Source organism: Ranitomeya variabilis, chromosome 2 (assembly GCF_051348905.1).
Source record: "Ranitomeya variabilis isolate aRanVar5 chromosome 2, aRanVar5.hap1, whole genome shotgun sequence".
In the NCBI taxonomy this organism is placed as follows: Eukaryota; Metazoa; Chordata; class Amphibia; order Anura; family Dendrobatidae; genus Ranitomeya; species Ranitomeya variabilis.
This window is the reverse complement of record NC_135233.1, coordinates 1,040,883,005-1,040,895,722: the sequence shown is the minus strand read 5'-3', so window position 1 is coordinate 1,040,895,722 and position 12,718 is coordinate 1,040,883,005. Positions and strand designations below refer to the sequence as shown.

Genomic DNA, 12,718 nt, shown 5'->3' with positions numbered 1-12,718 from the left:
CATGCACTGTCTAGATCACTGGTGGATCTCCTGCTCTGATTCTGCTATGAAGAGTAGGAGGACTCCTCTCTTTCTTGTTTTTATTTTGTGGTGTTTTTTGTTTTTTTTTCAGAATTTTGTCCAGCATGGAAAGTTTGCAAATCACTCTATTATAGGATTTGTCTTCATTCCTGTAGAATAAAATAACGGTGTTCCAAACCCCTGCTTTTCCCTGATCTGTTTGCACTGATATCAGAATGTATTGATTAGGAGTACAGGTGATGATAGCAGTGATGGATCAGCTCAGCAACTGTCCCACTATGTGGATAAGCACTCGGAGGAGGACACAGGAGCTGGCCATTTCACTGATGAGTGGTGTGCTTTTCACAACAATCTCATACAGCTTATCCCCTGAGGAAATAGTGATATAGGTACTTGGCAGAGGCTTTCACTGCCATCATCTGTACTCCAAATGAGCACATTCTGCGATTAAGGCAGGCAGATAGACTTGGGAAAGCAAGGGTTGGCGGCCACTTGTTTTTTTACATGTATGAAGAAAAATTCCCATAATAAAGTGATTTTGCAAAGTTTCATAACTTTCCCTGCTTAAAAAAATATATATAAAAAATAAATGCATAACAGATTAGTAAATCTTTGAGACCTGGAGATGCAAGTTAAAAGCAGTTGAGGGGAGGGCAGCTGAAAGGCATCCTCCTGCTTCTCAGAGCACAAACTGAACAGGTGCTCCCCTGTTTCATAACTTTCCATGCTGGAGATCATTTTAGAAAAGTAGAAAAAAGTCACTCTTTAAATGAGTATTCTCAAGTTATTAAATTGCTTTGGTTAGTTAGACAGCATGGAAATATGCAAGTTTGCAACTGACTTGCTTTTTCTATCCTATGTCATTCTTCTGCTGGGAGAGCTTTAATCTTCCATATTGTACAGCTGGTTTTCATGGTGTACGGTTACTGGTGGCTATCCAGAGCCTGTGTGAGCAGTAGTTACATTTGAGGAGAGGGGTTAACTCCTAACATACAAGCCATCTCTCTCCAGCCCAGTGATTTCTTTACAGCAGTTAGCTACTCTCCTCCCTTACTCTCAGCTCCTGACAAGCTGCTATAAATTTAGCAAAATAACAAGCACCCAACATTTGCTGCCCCTAAAGCAGGTCTCCTAATTGGGGCTCCACTGTCCCAAGCATTGTGCTTGTCCAAATGCTCTGTTATCTCTGTTTCTAAATATAATGATAGCAGTAGACACACTCCAGAAGAAACCACAAAGAACTGAAAGTGTTACAGCAGAACTCGTGCGGAGCTTTATAGTTCTGCTAATATTACAGTTCTACTACAATTTAAGAGACTAGTTGCGAGCTGCTAAAAGACAAATTGTGAATAATCTTTTTAGGTTTGAGATCTAGTACGTGGCAAGCAGAAATACTAGCTGTGACCACAAGCTGTATTGCTGTCTGAGATAATCCTGCAATGCAGGTTGAAACTTACCACTATTTTCAAACGTTCCTCTTGGTTTTGTCCTTCCCACTAAGATTCAACCCTCCCACTGCACTGTGGATGCTTTCCTCCCTGTCTGCAGCTTGTGTGATCTGCCCTCCATGAAAACTTGGCTACTTTCCCACCTCTAAAACCTCTGCCCTGTTAAACCGTAAAGAAAGATCGTATTTTAGCAGTAAATGTTTTAACCAACTGATGACTGTTCAGTATACTCCAAAATGAGTTACACGCATGGTCGACAGGCCAATGTTTGATCAACCAGTAGGCCATATTTTCACATTGTGGCTCAGCTGGTCTCATAGTAAAAGGTTGTCTGTGACAAGATGGCCATTTTACTTTTTATTTTTTATTTTACTTCTGTTTGGCAGCTGGAAATCACCTGCCTGCGGCTCTTGCACTTCACAGATCAGACAGATCCAGTTATTTCTGGTCACGGTGGGAAGCCTGTGAATATTTGGGGTAATAAAAGCCATTAAACCATTAGTTATGGGATGTGGTGCTGGAGGGGTGGAGGACGTTCACAACAGGATATACCTTTAATCTTGACTTGACTTTTGCATTGAAATAATTACGGCCGTGACATGAAGGGGCTTGCGCGGCTGATACTGTGTGTCCTGTGTTTAAGCTGCCTAACGTCAGCAAAGTGCGTGAGTGGTATCAGGGGAATGCTGGAAATTCTCACTCCCTGGAATTGAGCCATTTTCCTTGAAATCATTAAATCTCGCCGTCTTATTACTGGGCGTTACGTTTCAGAAACCGGTTATCTAACATATGGCACGCATGAAGGCTCGTCGGGAAACTTCACATCAGAATTGAACCTTTGCGTGCCTGTGTACTTTACACAGTTTTCTCTTTTTCTGTCGTTCCATAGGAATTCTTTAAGGGACACCAGTCCGTATCCCAGTCTTCCCCCTAAACGATATGGAGTTTGTCATTCGGACGGCTTCCAGTTTCCTTGTGGTGCTAGTTTTTAGTCACCTGGTCACCACTCTCAGTGAGATTTGCAACCTCTGGGACCCGTACCTAACGGTATGGCAAGATCATGAGTCTTAGACTCTCCTGATGTTCTGACCACAACTGGGGGAAAAGGTGGAAAATGGAGATGAAGATAGTTTGAGCTTCCTCCTCTCTGTTCACTTTTGTGGGAGTTACGGAAGAAGGTGAGCTGAAGAAAAGCCAAGGCGACCTTCTTTATGGGTATCCTCGATGGTCCCAGACTTTGGTCCCCCCACTAATCACGAAAAGGAACATGCATCGTCTCCATGTTTTCCTTCACGCTGAGGACAAAGCCTACTGTGAACGATACTAAAAATCTGCCCCCGATTAACTGGAACGAGGACGTAGATTACAGGTCCTTCTCAAAAAATTAGCATATAGTGTTAAATTTCATTATTTACCATAATGTAATGATTACAATTAAACTTTCATATATTATAGATTCATTATCCACCAACTGAAATTTGTCAGGTCATTTATTGTTTTAATACTGATGATTTTGGCCTACAACTCCTGATAACCCAAAAAACCTGTCTCAATAAATTAGCATATCAAGAAAAGGTTCTCTAAACGACCTATTACCCTAATCTTCTGAATCAACTAATTAACTCTAAACACATGCAAAAGATACCTGAGGCTTTTAAAAACTCCCTGCCTGGTTCATTACTCAAAACCCCCATCATGGGTAAGACTAGCGACCTGACAGATGTCAAGGCCATCATTGACACCCTCAAGCAAGAGGGTAAGACCCAGAAAGAAATTTCTCAACAAATAGGCTGTTCCCAGAGTGCTGTATCAAGGCACCTCAATGGTAAGTCTGTTGGAAGGAAACAATGTGGCAGAAAACGCTGTACAACGAGAAGAGGTGACCGGACCCTGAGGAAGATTGTGGAGAAGGACCGATTCCAGACCTTGGGGAACCTGAGGAAGCAGTGGACTGAGTCTGGTGTGGAAACATCCAGAGCCACCGTGCACAGGCGTGTGCAGGAAATGGGCTACAGGTGCCGCATTCCCCAGGTAAAGCCACTTTTGAACCATAAACAGCGGCAGAAGCGCCTGACCTGGGCTACAGAGAAGCAGCACTGGACTGTTGCTAAGTGGTCCCAAGTACTTTTTTCTGATGAAAGCAAATTTTGCATGTCATTCGGAAATCAAGGTGCCAGAGTCTGGAGGAAGACTGGGGAGAAGGAAATGCCAAAATGCCTGAAGTCCAGTGTCAAGTACCCAGTCAGTGATGGTGTGGGGTGCCATGTCAGCTGCTGGTGTTGGTCCACTGTGTTTCATCAAGGGCAGGGTCAATGCAGCTAGCTATCAGGAGATTTTGGAGCACTTCATGCTTCCTGGCACCTGCTCACAGTGCCAAAACCACTGGTAAATGGTTTACTGACCATGGTATTACTGTGCTCAATTGGCCTGCCAACTCTCCTGACCTGAACCCCATAGAGAATCTGTGGGATATTGTGAAGAGAAAGTTGAGAGACGCAAGACCCAACACTCTGGATGAGCTTAAGGCCGCTATTGAAGCATCCTGGGCCTCCATAACATCTCAGCAGTGTCACAGGCTGATTGCCTCCATGCCACGCCACATTGAAGCAGTCATTTCTGCCAAAGGATTCCCGACCAAGTATTGAGTGCATAACTGAACATTATTATTTGATGGTTTTTTTGTTTGTTATTAAAAAACACTTTTATTTGATTGGACGGTTGAAATATGCTAATTTATTGAGACAGGTTTTTTGGGTTATCAGGAGTTGTAGGCCAAAATCATCAGTATTAAAACAATAAAAGACCTGACAAATTTCAGTTGGTGGATAATGAATCTATAATATATGAAAGTTTAATTGTAATCATTACATTATGGTAAATAATGAAATTTAACACTATATGCTAATTTTTTGAGAAGGACCTGTACTTGAACTTGTGCTGATCTTACTGTGGAGAAGGAGGTGGCCATTGGTGTCACTAATTAGATATTTCAAAGGTTAAAAAAAATGTCTCCTTCCGAAAACTGCGTCACATGTCCATGAGTTGGGTGTGATTTTGCAGCTTGGCCACCTTTTTGGAGTGGCGTTGTAGTAGTGCAATATTTTTGTGGTGTTTTGGAATAATGGACTTATTTCTAGTCCCCTATATTTTCTGAAAAATACACAACCATTTTATTTTTTTCCGATTAGAATAATTGGGTGGTCCACTGGGACCTCCATAGATCAGGGTGGTAGAAAAGTGAATGAGTCTTGCTCGGGGAAGGATGGAGCCCTCGCTTTGGCCCCACGTGCACTTTGTCTTTTTCTGTCTCCGCTCAGTGCTCTGGTTGAGCCGTACACAGATGGGCAGGATCAGGAAGAAGTAGGTCAATGTGTTAGAGATTTCACCCGGCTTGTGTGTAGTGCAGGGTGGAAAACATGTGCATCCTCCGCCGCCAGTCCAAACATGTCTAAGAGCGAGAGAAACGAGAAAATCAGACCCAACGACAGGAAATCCTAGTGATTTCCTCCAGTGAGGCCCGACGTGTGCGATGTGTTTGCTTTATTGCCTTATCGCCATGAATGAGGCACTTCATTGTTACTGGAACTTCTCCTTCAAGTGCAAAACTTTTGGCTCCGAAAAGGAAGAGAATCCTTGTTTAACGTTTTTATCTTTGATCCCGTGCCCCCTTGTGATTTTTGGCACAAGATTATGGAGCATTCCCTCTGGGTTACATTACAGCACCGGCCAGGTGCGCAGATATTGGGAACTTCACAGTTCCTAAAACTGTAGAAAAAAAAAGAGCAAAAGCAGAATTTTGTATTGTGTTTTAGGGCTCAATAAAGGAGATGTGTAACTTTTTAAAGGGGTTGTCCCATTTCAGAAAATAATATAACTGCTCTATACTCATCCTCGCGAGGTCCCTGGTGCTGACTTCACGTGGATCAGCGGCTCTGCCCAGATAGACGGCACGGCCACACTCGGAGCCGCTGAGCTCACTGATTGGCTGTTCCGCTGCCTGTGCCATAGGCGCCAGAGGCTCAGCACTGGACCTGGGGATGGTGGGTAAAGAGCAAACTGCAGCCAGGGAGCATGAATTTTCTTAAAATTTTATCTGTGAATTGGTTTTTAAAAAGGACCATTCGTTTGTCATAAATATGTAATATAAATAAACTAAAAAAAAACCTTTTACTTGGTACAAATAAAAGCTGTTTATTTTGCCATTTTTTTCTGTTCCCGACCTATGGCCACCCCCTTTTTTCTGTATATAAATCTGGTTGGTTTATATCTGCAAAAGGGGGGGCAGACTACAATATTTTTCTCTATGGAAATTTTATTGGGGACCATCTATAGTTGGCTAAATTGACTAAATTTATGTACTGGGGAGAGAGGGCCATAACTGAGGAACGGAGAAAAGAATGATGCCGGATTCAGGAAAATGGCGGCATTTACACCAGGTAAAAAAAAAAGACACTTATGGCAAGCGATGGGTCCTCTTTGAGGGTTTGAAAACAAGGTCTACAGCACTCCATAGCATCATATCTGTCCACTGGCTCGATCACTGCTCATCCCCATTTTAGTGAATGGGGAAAAAGTTGGAACCAGCCAAGCTTTCCCCCCTGCCACATACTATGTAGTATTGTACAACTGCAAGGGCTGCTGAACTTCATCAGGATGGGAGCTGCTCTTACCGAACGGTGAGCCTTTCTATGGCTCCCATTTATCCTAATAGGGGATGTTTCATAAAGTCTTTAAATTCAGGGCATAACTCTGGCCACATGTTCATACCTGAGCTTAGATGGAGACACAACCCCTGGGGCTCCATACTCTTGATCCATGAGTACGCTACCATATTTTGGATCTGTTGTCTCCTAGAAGACCATGTCTTCCCACGGTGCAGTATTCAGCCATAACCACACATGCAGTCACACAGGTGGTCCCATCCTGCCGCTGTGGGACGTCCATGGGGCCACCAGCTCTGATTGCTCCGTGTTCTCCGCACAGCATCACTGTGATGTCCTGATTTCACCTCGCTGCCATCTGCTCGATAGTGAGCCCGTTTGGCATTGACACCTGCCTTCCTCTGACAAAAGCACTGACGGCCATTAACACCTTCATTATGATCCCTCTCTATAGGAGTCACAGACAGACCCAATATGTTCATCTTTTCAATTTCAGCCTTTAAGTTCCAAACTGCAATTTATTTTTATTTTCTTTTTTGTTCCTATGCTTATAAACAACAATCATATTACGTTTTCGGGAGTACAAAGTGTGTATATCTATGCATGTGTCCATCTGTCTAAACAGATAATGAGACTGATTACTCACAAGTTAGCATTTTGGAGCATCGAGCACCTATTAAAAGCAAGGGAATTGCCTGCAGTAAAATCCTCCGAAAACTTTGTCCCAAAGTTTAAAAAGTTTTGTCACCTCCCGTCAGGGCTGTGGAGTTGGTTAGCCAAACCTCCGACTCAATTTCCATGACTCCGACGACTCATCCACTGTTCCCCCTGCCGGGGTTGCGGGGAGAAAATGTATTGGGGAGAGGATGGGTTATATAGAGACCGGCAGGGAAGGAATCCAGGCAGTGTCAGAAGCATCGGGGAGTGATTTTTAGTATTTTTGTTTTTCTTTTTATTTGCACACTGCACGATTTGGTGTGGTATTGCCATTACAGATTCACCTTCATGTGCACATACCCTTAAATAAGTCCTTTTGTGACAGTCTTTAGTTTATTTCTATGATCTGCCACTATCGGTGGGTTACTGGCGATCACCAACATCATTGCATGAAAACTCTTCTCCGTGAACCTACCCTGGTCAATGATTTTGGTCTCATGGCCGGTATGGCTGATGTACCTCATACATTGCAACTAATCGTAAAAGACACATCGGGGCCTCAGACAGGAGAGGGTTTATAGATTACTATTTCTCAATCTAATTCAAAAGTAGAACAGCTAGGGGTTTATTGTCTGCATTGATGAACACACTAAAGGCCCCGTCTCACATAGCGATTTACCAACGATCACGACCAGCGATATGACCTGGCCATGATCGTTGGTAAGTCGCTGAGTGGTCGCTGGGGAGCTGTCACACAGACAGCTCTCTCCAGCGACCAACGATCAGGGGAACGACTTCGGCATCGTTGAAACTGTCTTCAACGATGCCGAAGTCCCCCTGCAGCACCCGGGTAACCAGGGTAAACATCGGGTTACTAAGCGCAGGGCCGCGCTTAGTAACCCGATGTTTACCCTGGTTACCAAAAAAAACAAACAGTACATACTCACCATCTGATGTCCGTCAGGTCCCTTGCCGTCTGCTTCCTGCTCTGACTGAGTGCCGCCGTACAGTGAGAGCAGAGCGCAGCGGTGACGTCACCGCTGTGCTGTACTTTCACTTTGCGGCGCTCAGTCAGTGTGGGAAGCAGACGGCAAGGGACCTGACGGACATCAGATGGTGAGTATGTACTGTTTGTTTTTTTTGGTAACCAGGGTAAACATCAGGTTACTAAGCGCGGCCCTGCGCTTAGTAACCCGATGTTTACCCTGGTTACCAGTGAAGACATCGCTGGATCGGTGTCACACACACCGATTCAGCGATGTCAGCGGGACCTCAACGACCAAAAAAAGGTCCAGGCCATTCCGACACGACCAGCGATCTCACAGCAGGGGCCTGATCGCTGGTACGTGTCACACATAGCGAGATCGCTACTGAGGTCGCTGTTGCGTCACAAAACTTGTGACTCAGCAGCGATCTCGCTAGCGATCTCGCTATGTGAGACGGGGCCTTAAGACACGACTGATAAATAAGAGTTGGTGCCAGTCGGTGCATAGGTCAGTGATCGGTGGCCGCCGAGGGAGTCCTGAGATCAACCTCATCTGACAGGATCAGCAGCTCTGCTTTTGATTTGTCGGCCTGGCTCGACGTCACACAAGTGATGACAAACTAGGCCGTCTAATCAAAAGAAGAGCGAGTGAGTAAAGCAGTTTTAAGCAAACACTAGCCGAAAAACGGGTTTTTCAAAACCAGAAAACCCCTATAAAGTAGGTGCGTGCAAGAGATTTCACCAGTAGTCAATAGGTTAACTGTAGTCTGGATTGTCTAGATAATGCAGGGATTGAACGATACCACCATTGGGATGCCACCTAGTCAGTGTTATAATCTGACCTGCGGGTGCTAATCCTTGTGATGTGCCGTCAAGAGATCTGCACACCAGCACCGCATGACTCCTGAGGAGTGTGTGCTTATCCTGATGTCAGCTGTATGCAGAACCATCACCTGGTTCACATCCGTGTAGGCCTTCCGGGGTGAGCACTGCACTTTGCTTTATTGTGTATAACACCGGATAGACACAGCCTTATCACCTGCTACTGAAGCCCCCCATACCCAAACTAATGCCGACCGAACCTGCCGATATCAATGGCTCTAATGTGTATGGGGGAGCTGGATGACTGATGGTTGGGGAGATGGCCTCTTCCCAGTGACTGCTGATCGCATTATTCTGCCTGAAATAAGCCACCGGCCGACGTATCTGCTGGTGGATAGCTCATAGCACAGAAGAGCTCGGCCGAATGAGCGCCCCTGTGTATGGCAGAGTGGGCAGAGATGGCTGATGACTTCATCCTTCGGCTGACAGTCATCTAATGTGTATGGCCGGCTTAAGTTCAGGGATCTAGATTTGGACAGTACCCATCCATAGGAGTAGTGACTCAGCACCAACCACACTGAATCAGTGTGCCAAATTCAACATGACTGCCCACAATCAAAAATCCTCAGTTTTGTAAACCGAAAAATTTTCACTGTGGAAATAACTATTGTAGTTGGTGATTGTTATTTTATGATTATTGTATCTTTGACTCATCTTTCAATATATTTGTATACCTCATATTTGCATTGTCACATAATCCCCATCCACAGATGATTTGCATTTCCATATTATATCTGTTGGGACAATATTGATGGCTGAAATAGTTGAAGGTTTTGGCCAACCTTAGAGGGGTGTCTCGTGAAAACAAATCATCATCTATCCATTGGATAAGGTATAAGTTGTTCATGAGTAGGGGTCTGACTTCTGGGACCCGCACCAATCAGTTCAGTCGAATGCTTTGATTCTCGTTCGAATGGAACAGCGGTGCACATGCTCAACCACACGGGGCTGTGGAGCGCTGCACTCTGCTTTTTCTGACAGCCCTATAGAGAGTTGGTTAAGCAGCGGCCGGGCGTCTGACCTGCCGCTCCAGTTTGTACCGGTAATAAACATTCTCCTTTCTACCGATTTAGTGTGGTCCCAGCAGTTTGACCCCCAAAAATTAAGAAGTGTGGGTCCCGGTGGTTGGATTTCCACCAATCAAGCAGTATGGATCCCGGCAGTTGGATCCCCAATCAAGTTGTCATTTATTTTGTGGATAAGTGATGACTTGTTTTAACTGGTCAGACCCTTTTTATATCTTTCTGAGTTTAGATGTTAAGAAATGTCTTTAGGTCCTTTTGTATGTGTGATAGATCAGAATCGGCATGGACTTCTGTGTCAGTGGGAAGCAATGCTGACGACGGGACGTCGATGTTAGTTTGTCCGCAGTGTCTGGATTGAGAAGCATGTTTGTACTGAGCCCGTGTCTGTGATTTCAGGCTCTGGGCCCGGCTCCCAGATGGTGCTCGTTCTTGGACAACCTGACGGAGGAGTTGGAAGAGAACCCAGAAAGCACAGTCTATGACGACTACAAGTTTGTCACCAAAAAAGATCTGGATGACCTCGGTGAGTAGTGTTATATATACAGCTGGTTCGCTCATACTATTGTTTCCAAGAATAACGTGCCCCCCCCAACATCTGCTTTTCTCATATCAGTATAATTTCTTTCCTTGCCATGACACAGAGATCATAAATATTTTATCCCCATAAAAATATACTGCTTTCTCTACGTCCTCCTCAGACGGCCATTGTAAGAAGAGCCGATTGATCGCGGTCAGCTCACGAGATCCCCAATAAAAATGATCTTTAAAGCGACGGTTATAGGGCAGATGTAGTACTACATGATGGCGGCTCAGAGGAATTGCATTGATGACCCAAACGTTTAACGAGACCTGCTGCGGCTCTTATCTATGGATTAGAGGGGGCAGTACTGACATGCCCTCTATCATTTCCATATGCTCCAATGGGACAAATGGATGGGTTACATTTCTGGAAAATCATCTCAACCTTACTGCCTTAAAGGTGATTACCCAGCTTGGGTCTTCTATGATAAAACAACCTATTTTATACTTAGATGCATCCTTCTTTCTGTATCTCTGGATGACAACCCTTTACAGATCCGGAACTGCAAAATTGTTTTGACACTCCACTTTCTACCAAATTACTAAGTGACGTCTAAGTGACATTTTAGAAGATGTTAGTTGCCGTGTGCTTTTAGAAATGATACCTGAAGTATGCAATCACATTTGTGGCTGCAAGTCTTTTTGGTAAAGTGGGTGATTACTTGAAGGAAAGCTCCTGTCTTCCCTTCCATAAGCCAGTGGAGACCATACGGGAGGCGAGATGCCAGTCTCTCGTGGCTTCCCTTCCCCAATTCTCTCTTATGGCCCTAATTCACAGTGGGCCAATTTTGGTGGGATTGGCCGACCATCTAATGTGTATGAAGGGTTGGATTTCCTGGACATATGATGTCAGGGCAGAGAAGAATACGGCCTGTTGAATTTCAGCAGATGATCTTTTTGTTCATGAACGTTTCATGCTGCTCCGAACTTTAAATGCTCCACCACATGTTTCACACCTAGAATATTAAGATCGGAGCCTTATAGCCTAGCGGCAGTAAGCAGTGACTTATTGCATACACCATGGCCAGTGAAAGGGTTAATGAGTTGGCATAATCCTAACTTTTTGCCTGTTTCCTCTTTCAGGACTATCCCATCTCATCGGATCGCCCATGCTCCGCGCTTACATGCACGGCTATTTTATCGACATACGGCTGTACCATAAGGTCATTGAATTAATTTTTTTTCTCTTTACAAATGAAGCTTCTATAGCTTTTTTTGGAAAAGTTAAAAAAGAAAAAAAAAAAAAATTCTGCATTATAACCGGTTGTCTCTTAACATCAGGTGAAAGCAATGGTGAATCCGTTTGCTTACGAAGAATACAAGAGGGAGAAGATCAGGCAAAAGATCGAGGAGACTCGGGCTCAGCGGGTCCAGCTTAAGGTGAGATGTGCGGACTAAGACAGTAAAGTAACCAGGAGACATTTTGCGGCAAACTGCTTCCCAATTTTACGTTCCACGTTTTGAGAGCGCGTTACACAGCAATTCCCTAAATCTGTTCGCAGAACAAATGACACTGTCCGGAAATGTATGTAATAGATCCACCGAAATTAAAATATCACAGCAAACTTAGATTCCCTAGCTCCAGCGCTGCCTCTCCACTACGTCATCACTACTGCACTGCGTGGGTTCTGTGGCTCGTGCCGTCAATCTCCTCATTCAGTTGGTGAGAATGAAATCACAGGACCCAGACCATCAGCCGCGCTTTTGGTCTATGACCACTGGACGAGAGCCCTAAGAACTGCTCTTACCTAACGACATCCGCGGCTTTGACTAGCCGGCATGGCGCAATGTCGCATGTGGATCACGCCGCATCGATGATGTCTCGCCAGGCTAGCCAATAACAGTAGAGCTGTGGATGCCGACAGGTAAGAGGCAGTTTTCCTGTTCCCGTCCAGCGGCCAAATATTACTGACATGGATCTTGGACAGTGAAATTATCTCCGGCAGTCCCATAGCCAAATGAATGGAGTGCTGACTTTTGTGGCAATGCTCCCTGTTACCGAGCCCTTGCTATCCCAGCAAGGGTGTGATAAGTAGGTGACACTTTAATTTGTTCAGTTTTGAGGTGATTCTTCATTGTTCATAATGTTGATGGTGAATATCATTTGTAGAAATAATGGCCTTTCCGATGCCACCTAGTAGTGCAGCGCTAAGTGTTTCTCCTTATGGTTGGGTGGTGCACGTTTCTGGTATTTGTGTCTGGTTCTTGGAGCTGCTCCTCCTCTGTGTGGGTCTATATCATACCATGGGCCATTTCTTTTCCTTGCCGTTCTATATATGTCTTCAGATGTAGATTATTTAACATGAACCTTTCATCTCCATTGTAGAAATTGCCCAAAGTGAATAAGGAGCTTGCACTCAAACTTCTAGAAGAGGAGGATGGGGAGATTGTCTTGCAGAAGAAAAAGCAAAAGGTGAGATGCGTGTCAGCCATGGCCGAAGAATGAAGCTGTACAGTATA

General features: G+C 44.6%; 1 protein-coding gene across 1 annotated transcript in view; it reads left to right on the top strand.

Annotated features, from left to right (window-relative positions):
* NOL10 (nucleolar protein 10) overlaps positions 1-12,718 on the top strand; it is a 65,223-nt gene that overhangs the window by 22,583 nt on the left and 29,922 nt on the right. The window contains exons 14-17 of the mRNA XM_077291429.1: positions 10,076-10,202; positions 11,342-11,421; positions 11,540-11,638; positions 12,585-12,671. Coding sequence (XP_077147544.1) covers positions 10,076-10,202; positions 11,342-11,421; positions 11,540-11,638; positions 12,585-12,671 — 393 coding nt within the window. The remainder of the gene's footprint in view (positions 1-10,075; positions 10,203-11,341; positions 11,422-11,539; positions 11,639-12,584; positions 12,672-12,718) is intronic.